The sequence below is a fragment of the Gallus gallus genome, chromosome 12 (assembly GCF_016699485.2).
Source record: "Gallus gallus isolate bGalGal1 chromosome 12, bGalGal1.mat.broiler.GRCg7b, whole genome shotgun sequence".
NCBI lineage: Eukaryota > Metazoa > Chordata > Aves > Galliformes > Phasianidae > Gallus > Gallus gallus.
In genome coordinates, this window is record NC_052543.1 from 2,309,870 (window position 1) to 2,331,850 (window position 21,981).

Below are 21,981 nucleotides of genomic sequence, written 5' to 3' on the forward strand. Positions count from 1 at the left end.
ATTTGAATTGAACATGGCAGACATGGTAAGATTTTTATACTGGGCAAGAGAAAGAACTGGAAAAAGGTACATACGTGATGTGTTGCCCGCTGAGAAATAGTACTTGAATTTGTACTTGTGGGCAATATCTATGCAAGAGAAGGGAACCCAAGACAGAATCTCCCAGAACCCGAAGGAGTCATGAAAGACAGGTGATGTTCTTAGGGATGGTGTAACAGGAACCCCAGCTCTGCAGCCAGGTCGGCGGATGCAGGCGTTTCTGCAGCCCTGGAGCCAACGTCACTCTGTTAGTCAGGGTGACGTCTGCCTTGTTTTTGTTAGCTGTCGTGCTCCATGAATTTTTCCACCCCCCTCCATGCCGTGTCAGAAGTACTGCTCAGTAATTCCCATTGACAGCAGGGTGACATCAGTTGCCCAGAGCAGAATGGTTCAAATGCGCTTCCCCACTAATTAAACGTGGCCACTGAGACTGCTGAGAAGAGAGAGATGGGCTAGGGCATCACTGGAGCTCCCTGAGTAGGTTTCTCCCTGAAGCATTTTGGATCCAGTTCTGGTTTTAACAGGCAGCAGCCATGCTTCAGGATCGTCTGACCTTAGGATGATTTCCAGCACTTAGCTCAGAAGGCAGTGAATGAGAGAACACTGAGAAAGTATAAATGGATTACATGCAGGAATACCACGTTCTGTTCTTCACAGTCCTCTGCTGCATCTCAGTATTAAAAAGAAACAGACAAAAAAAAAAAAAAAGCCATCATTTTACAGGCCAAGCAAACCAGGTCCTGTTGAGTCCTTTTCACCTGATGCTGGAATCCTGCAGGAGGGCACTGCGTGGCTGGCATCGTTCTGCATCTTGTCCCTCTTCATTTTAACCTTTTGCCACCAATTGCAGCAATGCAAATTGCAGCACTCTGACACGTAGAGAATGAGCAGGGCTGCTCAGCACACTCATCTGAAGCCATGTTACCTGTGTTGAGATGCACGTATCCCTTGGTTTGAACCTGTTCTCTGTCAAGGTTCTTAGCATCTTCTTTGTACTCCATTCTTGCTTTGAGTGTCTCTCTTTAAAACCAACATTTGCTTTGATATTTGTGTGGGTTTTCGGCTGACTTTTGAGGCTGTCATTTTCTGATCCTTTTTACCTTGGGGAGTTTTAGATCTTGGGGAGCCCGTGTTCATGAGCTAAGGAAAAACAATAATAAACCTTTCAAAGTCATTTTAGAGAAGAAACACACCCGAAAAATGCTTGCAGGCGTTTTAATTAGGGGTAAATTCTCTTCGTATGTCAAACTCGGTGTTTATTTCTCCAGGCTTCCATTTTTCATGTTTCAATCTGAAGATGGCAAAAGCTGCCTTTAATCTCAGTTTTCTGTGGTAGACTTACTGGAGTACTTTGTTCCTTCCCCCCCCCCCTTTTTTTCCGCCTGAGCTGATGAAACTCAGCAGTTGTTTATGAACAGATACACAGTTATTGCATTTCTATCTCCTCACAACAAATTGAGTCTTAGAGTGCATTTGGAAGAGAGGAAGATGCATTTTAATGTCTGTTGACAAAATTCTTGAGATCCTGACACATCCTCATTGTTAGAAGCAACTACTACGATGAAAACACAAAGTCACGTAGAACCATTCTCAATATCTGTTCTATGAGGAAATTTGTCATTTCACAAAGGCTCAGTCTCATCACTGACCTTGTAAAGCAAGGAGCCTGGGCTGTTATCTATAAGTATTTTGGAATCAGATTCATTGATCAGCTCTGGAGCAAATCAGATCTTTGAAGTCCTGATTTCTTCTGTACCAGATAGAGGGTGTCGTTGCCCTCAAGTCCTTCGCTCAGTCTTTGCTTAGCCACTGTAATGCAGCTGCAGCCATCCAATGTCTCACAGGGGTTCTGCCCCACATTTCTTCCTGCTCTGGAGTTGTTCACTGCCAGGCAGAACGGCTCATAGCTGAGATCTAGCTGCTGCTTCATCAGTCACGTTTCGTTTTTACTTACTGGCACATAAAAAAACCAAAACTTCACAGAGTTCTACTGCTCTTTATAGTTCATAGAAGTGGGCCTGGAGGGTCAGCAGAGGGGAGATGGGCAGACTAACAAACACTGATCACCTAACTCTCGCTTCTTTAACAAAGCACCCTATGAACTAAACACGCTGTAGACTAGATGATGCCTTTGTATGCCTCCAATCCTACCACACCCCAAGTTCTTCGAATCTCACCCCTCTTTACTACTAAAGAGCACAGTGGCAAGCCAGTCCTTCTGGCCGCATGACCCCGTTACGCTACCCAAGTTAAATCTGTTTCAATCCTTCAGCTGTGCCAGCAGCGCCCAGTAGCTGGAGCCTAGACAGCGGAACCAGAGAGGCCCTGCCATTCCTGTCTGCCCACGTTGGGAGCATCTTGGCCCCACCAGTACCTCCCCGAAGCCTGCCCCATGGTAAGGAAAAGCCCAGTAGATCTGCTGCATAAGTCATGCAGTCGTGCCAGATGACTAGGCCAGCTGAAAGCTTTGTATTCCCCTATAGAAAGCATCAGAAATGCCAAAGTCTCTCCTGGTCTGCTAGGTTAGCACTGGACATTTTCAGTTTTGTTCAAGATCTTCAAATTTTTGCAGTCCTTACAAATAACATGGATTTGTGTGGACTAGAATTAGGTGTGTGTGTTTTGGAAGTCTAGCTTGGCTTTTTGCCAGTGGCTGTCTTCAGCAGTAACCTATGGTTATATAGCTACTGAACAAACCTTCAAACATTCATTGTTTACAAGCCTGTTGCCTTGCCGTGAAATCCTCGATAACGGGAGTGGGTGGAAACCTATCACTGCACTAAACTTCTTGTAAGCATTTTGTGATGTGACAGATGCACTCCGCAGTACTGATCGGAAGGGAAGCCCCAGGCTGGATCGGGCTCATCAGTGTTTGGACGTTACTGTTACTTGGTGTTCCAGAATCTAAAACCCCAACTCTCTCACAGCAGTTGAGACTGCACAGGTCCGTATTTCTGACCCTTGTCTCATTCCAGGACACTACTCGCTGCACTTTGATGCCTTCCATCACCAGCTCAGTGATGCTCCTCCAGCACTGCCTGCACGAACGTTGCGCAAGGTAAAAAAGAAGTGGCAGGAAAGAAGAGGGAAATACAGAAGGAAAAGAATAGGCTCTGGAAGGACCCCCTCCTCCACTGTCACCTCCAAGTAGTTCTTGAATACAGATTCACTATTTTTAACACGCTAGTAACTTACTTATGAGAAAATTCATTCAAAGTTGATAAATTGTTGAACTTAAATTTAGGCTCTCCCGCTTCCCTTCTTTGCATATGTTCTGATTTCAGGCCCCCTCAGTACAGAGGGAGAGAGGGATTTTATCACCTCAGCTGCTGTGTTAAGTGCACTGATATGTCCACAAGAAGTGCTTCTGTGCCTGTCAGGGGAATATATATACAAACTGTCAATAGCTGACATTTTGAACACAGCCAGAACTGCACCGTTATTAACATCACTGTCAAAAGCTGAAATGTTAACGAGCTGCGGTGTTGCCTCATTGATTTTAATGCGATTTCTTTTTTTCTCCAAACAGTCCCCTCTTCATCCCATCCCTGCATCACCCACCAGTCCGCAGTCTGGTCTAGATGGAAGTAACTCCACTTTGTCCGGCAGCGCAAGCAGCGGCGTCTCCTCCTTGAGCGAGAGTAATTTTGGACATTCCTCTGAACCACCTCCTCGCACAGACACCATGGATTCTGTCCCCAGCCAGGCCTGGAACACTGACGAAGATCTAGAGACACCCTACCTCCCTGTCAGGTACAGTCTCTCTGAGCCTGATGTCCTCGAGTCGCTCAAATCCCAGCCATGCCGAAGCCACTCAGCTCCATCAGGAGTCATTCCTCAGGACACCCTGGACCCTCCTGCTCTGCCCCCCAAACCTTACCACTCCCGGCTGCCAAACATAGAGAACGAGGAGGGAATGATAATTGAAGATGACGACAAACACCGCCAGTTGCATCGTAAAGTGTCCCAGCCAGTGAGTGGTGGAAAGGAAGAGCAGGCCAGGGTAGCATGGGAGCACGGCATCAGTGAGCAGTAGGAACAACTGCTGGTAAGCAGCTTGCGTCATCATTCCAGGTGTGACCAGAGCGCAGAGAGCTGAGGACTCGGAGAACAGCAAGCTGACTTCTACTGCCACAGGCTTGGCTGGAGCCCGCATACGCAATAGGGCCAGCAAGGGAGGCTGCTGCTTTCCTTTCAAATTTCCTTTTACACCTTTCCGTTACGTTTTTTTAACTTTCTGTGCAGTGGATGGTTCTTCCTTCTGCAGTTTCTTAACCGCACCACATGGCACACAAGCCATAGAGACTTGCAGAAGCTGAAAAATACAATTTTAAGCGGAGGGGGAAGAAGGAGGAAAGGTGGCAAGCTGATTTTGAAACTGCTTTCCTCCCAGCTCTGGGACACACTTGAGTAGAAGCAGTTGCACTAGGGACATATTTTGTTGCTGTACAGAAGTGAAAGCTCATTGCTGAAATCAGGGATTTTATGAACTGTCAGTCTGGAAGGTGCATGAGCAGCAGGCAGTGGAAAGATGGCAATTCTAAGAAGATATTGGCTCTTTTGAGAGCAGGATTGTACATATCTGTGCAGTGATCTCCCTGCATTGGTTCATAGGTGCTGAGGCAATCTAACCAGTGCTGATGCACTGATTTCCAAGATACCATTTCCAACAAACTCTGCCTCCTTTGTTTTTTATGTACTGTTTGATTTCTTAAATTTTGCTTTCACTGGCTAAACCAACCTGCTTTCTCATTGGAGTCATGCTGTTCATCTGTGCTACAGGATGAGGGGGAGGTTAGTAGCCACTGGAGCTGTGACCTGATTGTAGGCCTTTCCCATGCCCAGCGTCGGGCAGGCTGTCGACACCAGCATTTCTATTCCAGTTAAAAGAAAATAAAAAGTTTTCCATGCCACAGCTGGTTGATGACTCACCAGTAAAGAAAAAGTGGCATAAATGCATAATATCCACCACTCCTTGCCTCAGGGCTGAACATCACAATTCTCACCCGTTTCCATCGCCCAGGAGCTGAGATCCATTACCCAAAACCATCATTCCTCAGCCTCCCTCCAAAAGTCACTGCAGCTGGTGTGCAGGATGTCCATCTCCATCTAAGCAGATGCAAGAAATGCCCAGTGTAGTGTGCACTCTAGAGTCAGGAATCTTAAAGGCAACCTGTAAAGAAGGAACATTTATTTCCTCTTTTGCTTCTTTAGGATGTATGAAGAAGTTGTGAGAGCTTCTCCTTCTCCCCTTTTGAAGGTTTTGGTTCTTTTTTCCTCACGTGGCAATGCAGCCTTCCCCCTGCCTTTTTTTTTTTTTTTTTTTTTATGGTCAGGCTCCAGAAAGGGATGAAGAATTCAGTGCAGGTGGGAGATTTAGAAAAAAAGCAAAGAAAACAAACAAACAAAAACAAGAAACAGAACTATGCAGAAGCGGAGTCAGTACAAACGTGTGTGAAACAAACCTTTTAATCAGTATTTGCTTAGTTGAGTTGCATTAAAAGACAGGAAAAAGTTCTGTGGTAAGAGGCAAGACCTGTGGTGTGAAAAGAACTAGAAGAAATCTTCTATTTTCATATTTTCATATTTTTCAAGAAACTTTGGATCAAAAAAGCAGGTATCTAGTGTTTTTAGATAAGTAAGTAATGCTCTTTCCTGCTGCCGTGCCTGCACACATTTTGGCCTTTCCTTACATTCATTTCCACCTGCAGACTGCAAAGCACACTCCAGAAGATGGTAAGTTACCACTGAAAAACCTGAAGCACATTCAGACAAAAGACTTTCCTCCACCACGTAAATTAGTGTCAGAAATAGGAATCCCCTAGTCACTCAGTTTCTCCTTCTACAAACAGCATAAAGAAGCAAAAAAGGATACGCCTCTGTTACAGGTCACCTTAAGCACTACCTCTAAATACAGTGACTGGGCGGAGTACATTGCTTCTGAACTCTCCTAAAGATGGTCTGTCTGTACAAAGTCTGGGCTCAGTCAGCTGTCATACGAAGGGGATTTTAAGAGGATTTCTTTCTTTTCTTTCTCAAGCTCTAGCCCATACAAAAGTAATAAATTATGGTTTTGTTTCTTAAGTGGCCCATTTGGCTGGAACAAAGTCTCTTGTGCTTCCTCTATTTTGTCACTAACATAGGCTGCTTGTAATCCCTACAACCATCACAATTAAGAAGAGAATGATATTAAATCCGGCATACGGTGGATGTTTCATCTCTAGCAGGAGTGAGAGTTTTCCAGTAGTAGAACCGCCCTAACTGTTAATGAACCAAGCTGGGTCTCTGGTATAGCACACAGATACGAAAGCTCATTCAGAGTTATGTTTTCAATGAAGGTAAGTCAAGGTAATTCCTTAGAAGTGAGTGAAATATTTTCATGTTATTCTTAGAAATTTTTAAGAGAATTAAGTACTCAATTCCATCTCCCTGACCATGTTTGGTTTTGGTTGGTTTTTGGGGGGTTTTTTTAGTGGGAAGGTTGAAAGTAGTACATGTACTGATATACTGAACTTCCTCGTTGTATTAAAAAAAAAAAAAGCACCAAAAAACCAGCAGGTCCTGCAAATAAAACTGCAAAAGCAGGAATGCAATTAACATGGGGCAAAGTCTCATTCAGCTGGAAGACCTGCCCTGGAGCTCCCATCAGTCTCTCACAGTGCACCACCTCGCTCTGATTAGAAGGGCTGTACAACAGCAGTCTGACCATTCTGAGTGTCTGTCATAACTATGTATTTGCAGGGGGGTTGAAGATAATGGAATGGTGTATACAGATACCCAATTTATGGCAGGTGCACACAAAGGAGGATGGAATAAATTACTGAATTCACTAAATTTGAGCCTCTGTGGAGTTAAATTTCTGTTGTTCTGATGCCTACTACACGTTCTGTCACCCTTTTCAGTGCTTAACTTAAAGGGTGCAGAAGATAGACTGCTGTTAGGTTTTGTGAATGCTGGAACAAGTACTTCATGGAACTAATACTTCTCTGGAGGGTGGGGTGGCTTTCTAGCACAGTGCAACTCCATCAGCAAACTCAGTCCTGGAGCAGGGGGAAGCAACAGCAGTTGTTGCACTGGTGCAACAGGATTTGAAGATTCTTTGTATAAACCACAGTGACGGGATGTTTTGAACAGGACCCGTTTGTTCTGCACTTAACTCTGATTCAGATGTAATGCATCCTTGCCTTCCTTGGGTTTTCGTTGCGTAACAGAATAGCATGTGCATTCCTGAAACAATTGGTGGAATTCTGCAGCACATCTCTCCATCATGAGCGTACCTGCCGGCCCCATCTGAAACAAAAATGAGAAGAAACTACAGTAATAGAAGAAAAGCAGTTAGAATTGTTGTCTGGATCCTACACATTTTTTCAATGGCTGGGTTGGTTTTATTGCTGTGTGCAAAACTACGATTCTTATCCATCCTTTCCTTCATTTACTTTTTAGCCTGCTTACCATTTTTCAGGTAAGGGATATCCTGTATCCCTGTTGTGGGAGAAACAGCCAAAACCGGGGAGGCTGGAGAGAGCAAAAGCCTTTGGGAAACAAATTAAGTGATATTTAAAATTTCCTCTATTCATGCTTCTTTGTAAATACCCCCATTTGAATGCTGTGTATTTGTACAGGAAATTGAGCAAAAAATGTATAGATTGTGACGTCCGACTGGTATTCTGCCCTGTAAATGTGTTTTTAACCTCTGGCATTCTGTGCTTATTTAAAAAAGGCAAAAACCTCTAACCACTTCTCTTTTGTGTATTCATGTTTAAAATAAAATCAGAACAGCTATCTTATCTATAATGGAAATCAAATTGAAAAGGAAAAAAATAATTTGTACAAGTGTCCTAAAGGTACTTCATTGTATATATTGTGATAGCATGTTTCCAGAATCAACAAATAAGTGGTGTGAATTTTAGATGTAAATATCTGCTGTTTGTTTTGGGTTTCTTTCCCTTACCCATTCACTCGACTGCTGTGATGTGAAATTAAAGATTAATACCTGATATTAAAGTGGTACAGCTGTACATTCATTGCTGTCCTCCTGACAGCGTGCTCCAGACTTCCACAGATGCGGCTGTCAAAGAGAAGCAGCACAGCATTAATCCCTGCACGCTGTGCTGGAGGGGTACCTGACACCCACAGTTCAGAGGCACAGCTATCACTTCCCACCTTCCTTTGACTGAGGAGGGCTGGGAGGAGGCAACCAGAAGGTCCTTGCAGCTGTTAGGTGTAGTTAAGGAAGAGTTTTCAAAACATTCTCTCATGGGCAGTCCTCTCTTTCTTTAATAACAACTTCTCAAAGCGAGCATCAGGCAGATGTGGCAGCTCGGTTGGTTTACCTGACATGCAACAGCCTGAGATGCCTGTTGATCCATCACAAATGTTCACAGAGTTCTGAGGCAGTACTTCCAAATGGCAGCAGAATCCATGGTTCATTTTTTGATGGGTTCCTCACTGCTCCAACCAATGCTCACTGAGTGACTGCTGAGTTGATCTGTTTATCGCAATGGCAAGATATCTTGGCAGTAATTTCATTTCTCAGTTTTAAGTGCTTAAATACCAATCATTTTAACAGAACGGATATGAAAGAGCAGTAATTAAAAACACGAAAACAGGATTTGGAAATTAAAATCTGTAGTCACTGCTATGTACGATTAATCTCAAAGACAGACATCTTCTTCCATTACAACTAATAAATCAGGTCAGGGTGCAGGAGACAGAACAAACAGCCTATCTACCCCACTTTGTCTTGACAAAGCAACAGAAAAAGTTAGGAACCTCATCCCAAAAGACATTTAGCTGTAAAATACAACAGAAGTGTAATGTAAGCTGGCCCTGGGCTGTATACACTGCCAGTCCACCTTTTTGCTTCATTACATACCCCATGAACCATGTAGAACTACTAAGAAAGTAGTTGTCCATGGTAGTACATCTGAAATACCAAAACGTGGCTTAGCTGACACCTGGAAGATGTCTGTATAAAGCAGACCCTGAGTCACTTCTAACCCAACTTAGCAAATCTCAGTTTAATATATATGTTTATTATTATTCAGCTAAAAGCATCTGTTAATGAATTGTGGGAAATGAAAAGAGTTCAACACAAAAAGCCTTCAGCCTTAAGTTAAAATTTCCATTAAAGCCAAAAGAAGCAGCATTTGAGTGCAAGCCAGACACTTTAAGCCACGCTATCACACTCAAATGTACATAGCCCAGCCAAATCTTCACCTGATCCAAGGAAGAAAGTTTCTTTGGCACTGAGTTACACAAAAGTTGGTAAGAGGAGAAATCAAACCTCTAGCAAATAAGATAACCCAGCCCACAAAGATTCAGCTGCTCTTGCCTCTGTACAAACATGCATTTATTCCTAGAGCCAGCTTAAGAAAACCCAGGCTCAGAAGCTCCTGTCCCTGTCATTCAGGCAGCTGGATTTGAGTAACTGAACAGAACCAGCTGTGACAAATCCCAGCTTCTTTGCTGTCTGTGTGTAAACCACTCACAGGTGCTCATCTGTAGCACAACTCACTGCTCGTGACTTCATACTGTACCTATACAATAGCTACAGCTTTGGGAGAGTTCGGCCACTGCTGTCCAGCAATGAAGCCCCAAATAGGGTATAAATAATATGTTACAGAGTATTCTCTTTTACCTACTGCTGGCCTTCCCCAGAGCTGAAACAAGCACAGGCACTCCCAATGTGTCTCCCACCACCTGGCAGCTGAACCCAGGCAGGGTCCTCGCACGCCCCAAGCAGTTTACTCCTTAGCACTTAAGCAGGAGTATCAGCATCCAAGAGGCTTACACTAAATCCTGCAGATTACCTTCATCCCTGCAACCATTAAAGTAACCTTCATGCTGTCTCACCACAAGAACCACACTGTACCTAAGTGATCGTGTATTAATTACTACCAATCTCTATTTAGCTGGAAAAGAATACCATATTCCAGACCAACAACCACTCAGCTTCTTCAGCCACTGACTTGGCAGTCACATACTGCAGGCAACCAAAAGTAAGGGATTCTCTGAACGTGTGAATTCCTGGACTTCATTCACATATTTACCACTGGTACCGACACAGGTTTACTTTACATTATCTGCTATACATACCATTAGTCGTACAGCAATTTCATTAGACCACTGCACAGCTAATGAACTTTAGGCATACAGTGAGCACTTCATTTTATTTTCCTATTCACATCTGTAGGTGCATTAGCATTGCTAGGACAATGCACGGACAGTGTTTGGAATGATAAACACACGCACAATTTTTTAATACATACATACAAACTATAGCCCAATTCTCAAAGATCTACAGGTTTTCTTCTTACTGCTGTAATTCATGTTGCCCTTTCTCCCTTTTTACAAGCTTCTTAGCAAACCAGCATCCAAGAGCTGACCATATTCCAGCTCCTGTTAGCCCTACCTGGCTCACTTTCTCCCTTTGCTCTACTAGCCCACCCAAACCATCACAAAAACAAAATTCACCCATTCATTGCTATGTTTCCCCTATTTTTTTTTTTCCCATGACAAATACTTTGGCGATAGAAACCGTGGGCTTAGAAACAACCTCAATCCTAGCTTTGGTGGTTATCAGTGTAAAAACAAGCAATTTAAATAGTTCAGCCAGCACCTGCATCTCTGTAATGGCTCCCCGTCTCTGACCATGAGCCGTTTCCACATGCAGAACTGAAAAGGGAGGTAACGTTGAAGTGTACCTGAAGTGTACCTCAAACTACCGGCCTTGCAAAACCCCCCTCGCACTTTGTCTCAAATTCTCACACACGAGAACACCCCGCCTTGCTGAGGTGTGAGGATCTGCCCCTCCACAAGATGGCGCCCGCGAGCCGCCGGCGCGAAGCCTTCGAGGGCAACTTTCCCTTAACAAAAATGGCGGCCGAGGGAGGCGGGGAAACCCGCCGCTCGCCGCCTCCTCCAATCAGCGGCCGCCAACTCTCCCGTGGAGGCCGCGGGTTGGCCAATGGGAGGAGGCGGCGTGGAAGCCGGGCGGGGAGCGGGCCAATGGGGGCAGCGGCGGGGGGGAACCGGCGGCGCGCGGGGGCGGCGGTGCCGGTACCGGTGTGGCGGGCGCCGAGCGAGGCGGGATGCGGGCGGCCCACGGGCTCTGGGCGACGCTGGCCCTGCTCCTGCTGCCGGCCGGCAGCCGGGCGCTGCGCGACGGGGAGTGCGAGGGTGAGTGGGGCCGGGCCGGAGGAGGGGCGGCCCCGGGGCACGGCGAGGTGAGGCCGCGTCCGCACGCTGCCGTCGGGGGCCGGGGCACGGGCAGGGCCGCTGAGAGCGGCTCGTGGCGGGGCGCGGAAGTTCCCTCTGCCCGGGCAGGCGGCTGCGGCCGATCCGGAGCGCTCCCGAGGCCCGTCCTGCGCCGAGCGGCGCTGCCCCGCCCCGTCCCGTCCCGAGCCCGGCCGCGCTGCGCTGCGCTGTCCCGGCGCCGCCGGCGGTGCCGCTTTGCTCGCAGAAGTCGCCGCGCGGCTGCAGCGCGAAGCGCAGCGCTCCGTCGTGCCGGGACGGAGGCGATCCCGGGGCGGGACGGGGAGCTGTGGGGGTTCCGCGGTGCCGCCGCTCGGCTCGGAGGAAGGCACGGCGCTCAGCTGCACCGCGGCCGCCGGCGGCACTGCCTGCAGCGTCTCTGTTCTTTCCGAAGGTTTTCACTTCCAGACAGCGCACAGTGGACATCAGTGTGTGTCTGTGACTGGAGACAAACTGATGTGAGGTAAATGATGGCGTTGTATGCGTACGAAAAGGTTTTCCCGAACGGCCCGGCTTGTAATTACTGCCAGCTTCAGGTGACGGCAGTCGGTGTTCAGTTGGCTTCAGGCGGTCCCGTTGATTCCCTGCCATTGCCCGCGTTCCGTGCTCGGGTCCGGAGTTGAACACAAGTCGGTGACGATACTCGCTGACCCCTTTCCATTGGGACACGCACGCACACGGAGGGCCGGGAGGCTGGGAAGCCCCGGCTCCTGCTGCAGGAACCGGTGGGGCACGGACCTCCAGCACGGGTGATGCTGGCGCTCACAGACCGCGTGTGTGAGCAGCAGGAGTGAAACCTGACTCTGCGAGCTTGCGGGGTCACGCAGTGCTGCTGCACGGATCCCGCTGCGTACTGCAGCTGCCTCCCTCCCTGTGCTGTGCTCCCTCTGGAGCACGACCTGCCCGGCTGTTGCCTGGGGGGGGGAGTGTAAGGACTGAGCTGTGCTGCCCTTCCCACCCGCAGGGCTGGGCTTTGTCCTCTCCGCTTCTGGTGCGCTTGTGGAAGTTGTGTTATCTTGGAGTCTCTTTGAAACTGATGCATAAGTTTGTGGGAAATGAGGAGAGAAACGTGCCAAGTGGGTGCAGCATGTGATCGTGTTACAGCTTTTTCTCTTGGAAGCAACTGTACACAATCCCGTTACAGACTCCAGTGTGTACTGTCATTAGTAATGTGATATCACTGATTATTCAGCTGATGCACTCCCTAGATGAGTTGGTTTTCAGTCAGAACTGGTTTTGAAGCCCATAGTCTGACAAGTGGGTTACCAAAGCAGCAAGAATAGGGCATCAGGTTTCTGTTCTTCGCCAGGCAGTTCCAGGGATCTGCTTTTCCAGATTGTCAGAAACCCACCAAAACTACCAGGGCACGTTGCTGCCTCACGTGTGCTGAAATACCTGTGAGGTCACTGATTGCTAACGCAGCTTCTAAACGTTCTGTTCTGCAAAGCCCTTATTCTGTTCCCCTGCTTCTGAGAGCTGCCGTGAGGTTCTTGCAGTGACAGGTAACTCCACCCATCTTCCTTCCAGTGTGTGTCACCTTCCTGGGGAGGTTCTACCAGAGTCTAAAGGACAACAATGTTGAGTTCACGCCCGCCAGTATTGAAAAGGAGCTCATGAAATCCTGCAGAGAGGCAAAAGGCAAAGAGAACCGGTTGGTAAGTAGTCGTCAACATTGACTCTGGAGGAAATAAGTTGTAGAACACTTGGCAAACAAGGGGAAACTAGCACTTCTGTGTTTGTATGACGTCCCTCCCTGGGGGCTCTGCTTCCTGGCTCTGTGGCCACAACTGGTCGTGTAATTTTTCATTGTTGCAAAGGAGACAGGGAGTATGACCTTGTTGTATGAAGTTCACTTTAAACATACAGATATATCTGTCAACAGACGTCTTGCTGCTGACCTTATTTCTCCCTGTTACCAAAGGGCTTGGAATTACAGAGCTTTTATTTGCTGTGGGACTTCTCTGTCAGCCTGCATTTGGAGTGTTACATAAACTGTTAAAATGTTTGACACTTTTCAGCTGTTCAGCTGTAGGAAAACCAAACTGCCCTAAAGTAAAACCAGGTGAGCTCTCCTAAGAAGAGGACTGCAGAAGGACACCCATAGACAAAGGGGGGCAATGCCTCCGAAAGTCTTTGTCCTCTAACAAAGAAAGCTGCAGTAATCCAATTCAAGTTGTTAAAAACAAGGCAGCAGCAAGGCAGTGCTGGAAAGTGGGAAGCAGTGTGAGAAGTGACCCTTGGCTCACAGTCAGGCTTTCTTTTGCCCTCCTATGGCAGTCCCTTGGAAAGCTCTCTAACTGTAAACATCAAACTGCAAAGAGATGGATAGAAGAACATTTAGAAGAGCGTTTCCATGCATTTCCACCTCGCTTTTTTTCTTCCCTTTAGTGCTATTACATTGGGGCCACAAGTGATGCAGCCACCAAAATTATTAACGAGGTTTCCAAACCCATGAGTCACCACATCCCCGTGGAAAAGATCTGTGAGAAACTGAAGAAGAAAGACAGTCAGATCTGCGAGCTGAAATACGGTGAGTTGCCAGGAGGGGAAAATGGGTGCACCTTCCTGGGATACTGCATCACTGTGGGTAAAAGCATGCTGAAGTCGTGGAGGTCAGCAGCCTGGGTAGTTGCACAAGCTGGGCTGTTGTCTGTGAATATCCTGCACAGCTGTATGGGGATGCTCCGGTGGGGCTGCTGGCTGCTAACCCCTTTAGCTCCCGCAGAACCACTGCTCGACCTCCCAGGCGCCAGCAGTGCTGTGCTCAAAGCCCTGTTGGAATAACGGCCGTGAGGACAGCACGCAGTACGCCTGGGCTGCGATGGTGCCTGCTGAGCTCATGGCAGGGCTGCTGGGCTGTGCCGGCGCTGCTGGCATCGATGGGCGCTGCTTTGTCGCCTGTCCTGTTTCTCACCACCCTCCTCGAGCTCGCGTTCCGTGCTGATGTGCTCCTCTCGAGAAGACTGATGTGAAGAACAGCCACGGAAGTGCCTTCTGCCTGCCGTCCCTCTGCCCTTACATCCCCTGGAGACAGCCACGCCGGGCTGTGGTTGCTGCACTCCTCGTTTCTTGCACTAACGCCCCGTAGCTTCCCAGCCAGCCCTCCGTCGCTGTCACCGCCGCCTTTCCTCCGCGCTGACCCCACCGCCCTTTCCGTCCCGCGGAGGACAGCCGCAGCGCTGCGGCGAAGGGGGCTTTCGGGGTCGCCGCGGAGCTCCTCGGCTCAGCGCTGTGCCGCCCGCCGCGCCGCGCGGTGACGCCGCCGGAACCCCCCGGCGCTCCGTGCTGAGCGCGGCTCTGCTCTCCCCGCAGACAAACAGATCGACCTGAGCACCGCCGACCTGCGCAAGCTGCGCGTCAAGGAGCTGCGGCGGATCCTCGACGACTGGGGCGAGGCGTGCAAGGGCTGCGCCGAGAAATCCGACTTCATCCGCAGGATCCACGAACTGATGCCCAAGTACGCGCCGAGGGCGGCGGGCGCTCGCGCCGACCTCTGAGGAGGGGCCGCGCGGGGCGGGCGCTGAGACGCTGCGGCGGCGCGCGCTGTACGGGGCTCATTAAAGTACCACGGTTCTACCGGGGGTCGCGTGCGGTGTCACGTGATTGCGCGGCGCGCTCAGCCTATCCACGCGCGCGCCCCCCGCGCTCCCTTTCCGCTCAGCCCCGCGGTCCGGGGAGGCGGGGGCGGGGGAGGGCGGGGCCGCGCCGCGGACGCTCCTTCCCATTGGCCGCCCGGCGTGACGCGCGGCCGCGGGCGGGAGGCGCGCCGGCGGGAGACGCTCCCGCGCACGTCGCTGCGCGGCGCCGCCGCGCTCCTGACGCCGCCATGCGGCGGGGCGCCCGGCGATGACGTAGAGCCCGCGCGGCGCGGCGGCCGGAGCCGCCTTCGTTCCCTTTTGTCCAAGATGGCGGCGGCCGCCGGAGGCGTCTCCTGAGCCGCGGGCCCCGGCGCCATGAAGCGCGGCAGCGAACGGGACGCCAGCCCGCCGGGGGCCGGGGGAGGCCGCGCCGCCGCCGCCAAGAGGCCCCGGGAGCGCGAGCGCGAAAGCAGCAGCCGGCGCGGCCCGCACCGCAGCTCGGGCGCCTCCCGCAGCAGCCGGGACAAGTCCACGCCCGGCGGCGGCGGCGGCGGCGGCGGCGGCGGAGGAGGAAGCGGAGGAAGCGGCGGGGGCGGCTCCGGCTCCCGCAGCCACCGCGGCGATGAGCGCGCCGGCGGCGCCGACTCCAACCACCGCCCGGCGGCGAGCGGCTCGGCCTCGGGCGCCCGCGGCCAGGCCGCCCCCTCGTCGTCCTCGTCGTCGTCGTCGTCGTCCCGCGCGCTCGGCGTGCCCAAGGCCAAGGCCCTGCCCGGCGCCGTGGTGGCCCCCTCGCTGCTGCTGGCCGGGCCGCCGCCGGGCGCCGCGCCCTCGCTGCTGCTGGCGCCGCTGGGGGGCTCGGCGGGGCTGGCCGGGGAGCCGCCCGGCTCCTGTGAGTACAAGACGCTGCTGGTGAGCGGGCTGAGCGCGGCCCTGCCCGACCAGCTGCTGGAGGACGGGCTGTTCCGCCTCTTCCAGCGCTTCGCGGGGGGGGGCGCCGGGGACATCAGCGTCAAGCTCTCCCACACGCCCGAGCTCGGCCGCGTCGCCTACGTCAACTTCCGACACCCCGGGGACGCCCGCGACGCCCGCCGGCACGCCCGGGCCCGCCAGCTGCTCCTCTACGACCGGCCGCTGAAGGTGGAGCCCGTGTACCTGCGCGGGGGCCGCAGGAGCCGCACGCCGCCCCCCGCGCCCTCGCCGGAGCCCCTGGGCTACCTGCCGCCCCTCCACGGCGCCTACCAGTACAAGCAGCGCTCGCTCTCACCCGTCACCAGCCCTTTGCTGCGGGAGCCGCGGCCCCGGCACGCGCACGCTGCCGCCGCCGCCTTCGCGTTGGAGGCCGCCGCCATCGGGCTCTCCCGGGAGCGGGAGCGGGCCCTGGATTACTACGGGCTGTACGACGAGCGCGGCCGGCCCTACAGCTACCCCATCGTGGCCGAGGAAGACCTGATGCCGGAGGACGACCAGAGAGCCACCCGCAACCTCTTCATCGGCAACCTGGACCACAACGTCTCGGAGGTGGAGCTGAGACGTGCCTTCGAGAAGTACGGCATCATCGAAGAAGTGGTGATCAAGCGCCCTGCCCGCGGCCAAGGCGGCGCTTACGCTTTCCTCAAGTTCCAAAACTTAGACATGGCGCACCGGGCCAAGGTCGCGATGTCGGGCCGCGTCGTCGGCAGGAACCCTATCAAAATTGGCTACGGTAAAGCCAACCCTACTACCCGGCTGTGGGTGGGTGGTCTTGGCCCGAGTACTTCCCTGGCTGCCCTGGCGAGGGAGTTTGACCGCTTTGGCAGCATCAGGACTATTGACTATGTGAAGGGAGACAGTTTTGCGTATATCCAGTACGAAAGCTTGGATGCTGCCCAGGCCGCCTGCGCGCAGATGAGAGGCTTTCCCTTGGGTGGACCGGAGAGGAGACTTCGCGTGGATTTTGCCAAAGCAGAAGAGACGAGATACCCGCAGCAGTACCAGCCTGCGCCCCTCCCCGTGCACTACGAACTGCTCGCCGATGGGTATAGCAGACACAGAAGCCTGGAGCAAGACTTGAGGGTGCGAGATAGGACTCCTCCACATCTCCTGTACTCGGACAGAGACAGGAGCTTTGCAGAGGCAGACTGGGCCAGCCCTGCCAAAAACGCCGAACGCAGAAACAACTTGGAGGGCTACAGCCGGTCGGTGCGCAGCCGGAGCGGAGAGCGCTGGGCCAGCGACAGCGATCGCGCCGTGCCCAAACTGTGGGAAGAGAGGAGGAAACGACGGAGCCTTTCCAGCGACCGCGGCAGGACTGCTCACTCGCCTTACGAGGACAGGAGCAGGACAAAGGCCAGTGGGCCAGCTTTAGACCGCAGCCCGGAGCGGGCTCGCAAGGAGAATCACACTACAGAATCCGGAACTGAGAAAGAGCAGAGTAACTCCCTTCAGAACAATCGTCACGCGACGGAGGAGAAACCCCATCGTGAGGCATCCGATGCTCCGCAGCCTAAAAAAAGGGACAGCGAACGCAATCATCGAACTGGTGAATCAGAATCAAAAGCTCACGAGGAGCCGAAATCCGAGACCAAAAAGTTAAAGAACTTGTCGGAATACGCTCAGACGCTGCAACTTGCTTGGAATGGGCTTCTCGTGCTAAAAAACAGCTGCTTCCCCACGTCTATGCACATCCTGGAGGGAGACCTCGGTGTCATCAACGGACTCCTCAAAGACCATTCGTCTGGTGGGAAGCTCACGCAGCTCAAAATCGCTCAGAGACTTCGGCTCGACCAGCCCAAGCTGGATGAAGTGACTCGCCGTATCAAACAAGGCAGCCCCAATGGCTACGCCGTGCTCCTGGCCACGCAGTCCGCCCCGGGCGGCGCGGGGGCCGAGGGGACCTTCCCCGTGGTCGAGCCCGGCTTGCAGCGACGGCTGCTCAGGAATCTGGTCTCCTACTTGAAACAGAAGCAGGCTGCTGGGGTTATCAGCCTGCCCGTGGGAGGAGCGAAGGGCAGAGACAGCACAGGCATGCTTTACGCGTTCCCTCCTTGTGAATTCTCTCAGCAGTACCTCCAGTCAGCACTAAGGACATTGGGGAAGTTGGAAGAAGAACATATGGTGATAGTTATAGTCAAAGACACTGCCTAGCCCACACTGTCTTTTCAAATTCCATGTTTTCTTTGTGTGTCACACAACCCCGTTGTTTTTAAGGCCAATCATTTTGGTGGAGGCTCGGAACACCTCGACCAAAGTGCTAAGATTTTTAGTTTCTAATTAATTTTAATACCATTTAAATAGAGCCCATTTCATTCGTTTTTAATATGTGACACTGTCCGCTGTTGTTCTGTATTTTTATTTTTTAACTGTATGAAAAAGTTGTCAGTAAAGCCTTGTTCACTGATGGATTTCTAAACTTGTGCGCTATCCTGGTTCTTAGGGCCCGGCAGGGCTGGTGCACTGCGCTGCCCACCGATGGGGGCCCAGCCCAGGCTCTCAGCCCCCAACCTGCACCTCCTCAGTCTCCTTCCGGTGTCCTGCCAGGTGGGAGGGGAAGGGGGATTTGTCATTGTGCCCTATGGGAAACCGAAAGGTTGGTCTTGCTTTTTTGTCTCCGTCCTGTTTGTTTTTTCATTCACAAATTTAAGTCTTGGTGCATTTCAAGGCCAGGCTGGATGTGGCTCTGGGCAGCCTGGTCTGGTGGTTGGCGACCCTGCACATAGCAGGGGGTAGGAACTCAATGATCGTTGTGGTCCTTTTCAACCCAGGCCATTCTATGATCCTATGGTTTCTGTTGCTACCCCATTTGAGGATAGATCCTTCCAAGGAAGCAAAACCTGGCTGAGAATAGAAATCTTCTTTATACACACACAAAATAATAATAATAATTACAGTTGATACTCGGGCGAAAAGTTTGCTACTAAGGAGTCAATTCTGTACCCGACCCTGTGAGGTCTGAAAACACCTCAGCAGGACGGATGGTCCTGGTTCCTGCAAAAAGAGAAATAAATCAAGCAGGAGGGAAAAAAATCATTGGAAGGGGAAACCCTCTTGGGCCTGTATTAGATGCAGACAAGCATATAAAGGGCACCGAGTTGTTCTGTGAACTGTGGGAGCCCTTTTGTATAGCCATCATGTTCACTATCTGAAACCCTTCATTGCAAAGGGTTTTTTTTCACTTGTTTTTTTTTTTTTTTTTTTCTTAAGTTAAATCTCATTTGCAAGAGTGCAAAAATAGGAACCGTTCTGGCTGTCATCTGGAAGCACGGTGTGTTCCCACAAGGAAGCCTGCAGAGCACGAACAGGAATTTAAGCTGAGGTCCTTCGCCATGCCTGTCTGTGGCAGCCATTGCAGAGAGCCAGGACACGCAGGTCTGGATTCTCAGTGACTTAAGGGTGTAACTATGTCGAATTTGGGTTAAACTGCACTACTCAGCTTGGGGATTTTGTATTATTCTTTAAAATCGTGCCTCTAGATTTTAGGAGGCTTGCAGGAAATTGTGTGGCATTAAAAACACTTTGACATTTTGAACTTTCTCTTTAGGTTTGCAAGGTTTTTTTTTTGGTTTTGGTTTTGGTTGGTTGGTTGGTTGCTGAAGTTTTGGCAGTAAGCAAGTGACCAAAGTGCTGGCAGAGCCACAACCAGGGTCCTCCTCACGGCAGTCTCTGAACAAGGAGATGCCTGCTGCCAAAGGCACTTCAGAGCTGCGCTCCCAGGTGTGAGCAGTGGTTAAACCCTACACAGCCAGGAGGGTAACTTAACTCAGCTTAACGATGCCTCTCTTTGTTTTTAATTCTTAACCCTGCAGTTTCACAGTAGGGACATCATCAGCTTAATTTAATGATGTATTGGAGTCAACAAGTATGGTTATTGGGTTGGTTTGTCGTTTGCTTTTTAAAACATTTATTACTGCGATCGTATTAAAACTAATGAGTTAGTGTGCTCGTGAGGGGATATTTCACTTCAGTGTCTGTACCCCTGGAAATGTAACTGTGTCCTAAGGGCCTGAAAGGAGGGAGATGTTCCCACCGCACTGAGCAGGCTTGCAGTGCAGCAGTAGGGAGGGCGCAGGGAAGCTGGCCTGCTGCTGGTGTTACATGGTTGCAAGGATGCCGACTTTTCACCTTGTGACCTAGTCCCCCTGCTGTTGTAACGTAGACAGTGCCAAATGTCAGTAAGTGTAACCTCAGTTATCTGAAACCAAGTGCTATTAAATGGCCCTTATGGTCTGAGTCAGTGTGAACAGAGGTTTTTGTCAGGGAGCACCATATGTGGTGGCCACATCCCCACTGTCACAGCAGAGTGTGCAGTCGGGCCCCAACAAGTGCCTGATGGCTTCTGGCATGGCAAAAGCTGCAAGTCTTTGATAACAGAGCCAAGGAACCACTACAGATACCCAATCTTCCACATTCCTTTTGAGACAAGTAAATAATAGCATAGGGTTTGGGTTGTTTTATAAGTTGGGCAGAGGGGAACCTTATGAGGTTCCACACCTGCAGAGGGGCTGAGCTGCTGCAGAGAAGGACCTGGGGGTCCTGGTGGGCAGCAGGCTGGCCATGAGCCAGCAGTGTGCCCAGGTGGCCAAGAAGGCCAATGGTACCCAGGGGTGCGTTACAAAGAGTGTGGCCAGCAGGGCGAGGGAGGTGATCCTCCCCTCTGCTGTGCCCTGATGAGGCCACAGCTGGAGTGCTGCATCCAATTATGGGCTCCTCCGTGCACAAAAGACAGGGAGCTGCTGGAGAGAGTCCAGCTGAGGGTGACAGTGATGGGTAAGGGCCTGGAGCATCTCCCTTGTGAGGAAACACTGAGAGCCCCAGGGGCTGGTCAGCCTGGAGAAGGACTTGCCAGCCCTTAGGATGCCAGAGAGCCACAGCCATTGCATGAGTGGTTAGGCTGCACCATGTGCAACGGGAGCGTCTCACGGTTGTACACTTGTTGCAAGAAGGTAATGCAATAGGGCACTAGGCTGTGTCTGTGGGCAAACTGGGAGGAAGGGAGGCAGGGTGGTCCAAGAGCATTACCATTCAGACTGAATGGCATCTTCTTTTTCTTTTTTAACACCTGGTAAGTAAATACCCTGGCTTACACCACTGCTTCTCACATCAGTGGTTTGCTGTCTGTCTTTAATCCTCAAGTACCATGGCCAAGCCTTAGCTTCGTGCCCCAGCACTCCATTTGCTGTGCTGCAGCAGAGGGAGGCTGACATGCCCTTGGGCTGTGTCAGTGTGTGTGACAGCACAGGCTGAGGCTCAACCTCACCTTCCAGAAGCAGGACACGCCCACAGCAAGGCCAAGCACAGCCCAGCACAGGCCCCAGGCCTGGTGTGGGGGCAGTGAGCCAAGCTCTGCCACTTTAGCTGCAGTTGTGAGGCCCCAAACCTGCTCCCTTTGGATCTATTCACTACAGTTAGATGGAGCAGGGGAGGACTGTGCAGGGGGAGGATTGCATACGTACTAAAGTCCTCTTTCAAGGCAGATTTTATAAATAGGAGCTCTCTCTGTTGGACATTATATTTCTGTCTCATAAAAATAGTTGGCAAATTGCTCCAAGGTAGCAACAGATGCAGATGGTTACAGCTGTGGTATAATGCCAGAACAATATGCACAGCTGGCACAACATCTCCTCGCAGTAGCAGAACTTTATATTTTTTTCCTCTCCTCCTGAGCAGCACATTTTTAAAGTAAAGTTGGATAAGAGGTGTTTTGATAAGGTAGAGGCCAACTTCCACAGCTGTTGGATGGCAGATCCAGTTTTCAGATCCCTGTCTAATCAGAACCTTGCTCCAGTGGCTGGTCTTAAATGCTGTAGTAATCTCAACTTGTTCATCTTTATAGGTGCTGTAGGTTGCAATTCTCCATTAAAAGCTGCAGCAGAACTCTATCTATTCAATTATTAACAAGCATTCCTGGGTAAGTGCATTAAGCAGATGCAGTGCCGGAAGTAAGAAAAGCTATCCTTTCTCTGGGTTAAAAAGGAGGTTCTTCTTCGGACAATGAATCCTTCAGCTTTCATTGAAATGAGCACTGTTTGTTGTGGAAAACTTGATGTAGCATCAAGGAGTGAGAAGCCTCCAGCTCCCTGCTCTGCCTCAAACCTTATTCTGAAAGTGGCTAAAACAGAAAGGGTAAGAAGTT

At 50.9% G+C, this 21,981-nt stretch overlaps 3 protein-coding genes and 1 long non-coding RNA gene across 20 annotated transcripts in view; 3 read left to right on the forward strand and 1 right to left on the reverse strand.

The window, feature by feature from the left end:
* Window positions 1-8,043, forward strand: part of DOCK3 (dedicator of cytokinesis 3) — a 283,266-nt gene extending 275,223 nt beyond the window's left edge. For 11 of the 15 annotated variants that reach the window (XM_040646478.2, XM_040646480.2, XM_040646489.2 and 8 more), the window contains 3 exons: window positions 2,312-2,434; window positions 3,015-3,097; window positions 3,569-8,043. In XM_040646478.2, coding sequence (XP_040502412.1) covers window positions 2,312-2,434; window positions 3,015-3,097; window positions 3,569-4,075 — 713 coding nt within the window. In that variant the 3' untranslated portion in view covers window positions 4,076-8,043. The remainder of the gene's footprint in view (window positions 1-2,311; window positions 2,435-3,014; window positions 3,098-3,568) is intronic. The other 4 variants (XM_040646487.2, XM_040646488.2, XM_040646491.2 and 1 more) reach the window with 1 other exon arrangement.
* On the reverse strand, window positions 5,493-10,882 carry LOC107054371. Of its 2 annotated transcripts, none has more exons than XR_005839302.2 (2): window positions 8,373-10,882; window positions 5,493-8,107 (listed from the first exon to the last, which is right to left on the reverse strand). It is a non-coding gene; the product is annotated as an uncharacterized LOC107054371 (long non-coding RNA). The 2 variants fall into 2 exon arrangements; XR_001468566.4 differs by having other exon boundaries at window positions 8,203-10,882.
* Window positions 10,883-11,099: 217 nt separating this feature from the next.
* Window positions 11,100-14,876, forward strand: MANF (mesencephalic astrocyte derived neurotrophic factor). Of its 2 annotated transcripts, none has more exons than XM_015292921.4 (4): window positions 11,100-11,220; window positions 12,823-12,950; window positions 13,684-13,825; window positions 14,608-14,876. In XM_015292921.4, exons 1-4 carry the CDS (start codon window positions 11,133-11,135, stop codon window positions 14,790-14,792), a joined length of 543 nt encoding a protein of 180 aa, XP_015148407.1. In that variant the 5' UTR covers window positions 11,100-11,132; the 3' UTR covers window positions 14,793-14,876. The 2 variants fall into 2 exon arrangements, with proteins under 2 accessions (XP_015148407.1, XP_040502434.1); XM_040646500.2 differs by lacking the exon at window positions 11,100-11,220 and adding an exon at window positions 12,346-12,445.
* Window positions 14,877-15,177: 301 nt separating this feature from the next.
* RBM15B (RNA binding motif protein 15B) lies at window positions 15,178-18,261 on the forward strand. The gene has a single exon (XM_015292920.4). The coding sequence runs from the start codon at window positions 15,249-15,251 to the stop codon at window positions 17,994-17,996; it is 2,748 nt and encodes a 915-aa protein (XP_015148406.3). The 5' UTR covers window positions 15,178-15,248; the 3' UTR covers window positions 17,997-18,261.
* Window positions 18,262-21,981: the final 3,720 nt, after the last annotated feature.

Bases quoted from the DNA above. Each gene is read 5' to 3' on its own strand.
- MANF (XM_015292921.4), top strand. From the start codon at position 11,133: ATGCGGGCGGCCCACGGGCTCTGGGCGACGCTGGCCCTGCTCCTGCTG. The intron at 11,221-12,822 runs GTGAGTGGGGCC...TCTTCCTTCCAG, and splicing joins GCGCGACGGGGAGTGCGAGG to TGTGTGTCACCTTCCTGGGG. The intron at 13,826-14,607 runs GTGAGTTGCCAG...CTCTCCCCGCAG, and splicing joins GATCTGCGAGCTGAAATACG to ACAAACAGATCGACCTGAGC.
- RBM15B (XM_015292920.4), top strand. From the start codon at position 15,249: ATGAAGCGCGGCAGCGAACGGGACGCCAGCCCGCCGGGGGCCGGGGGA.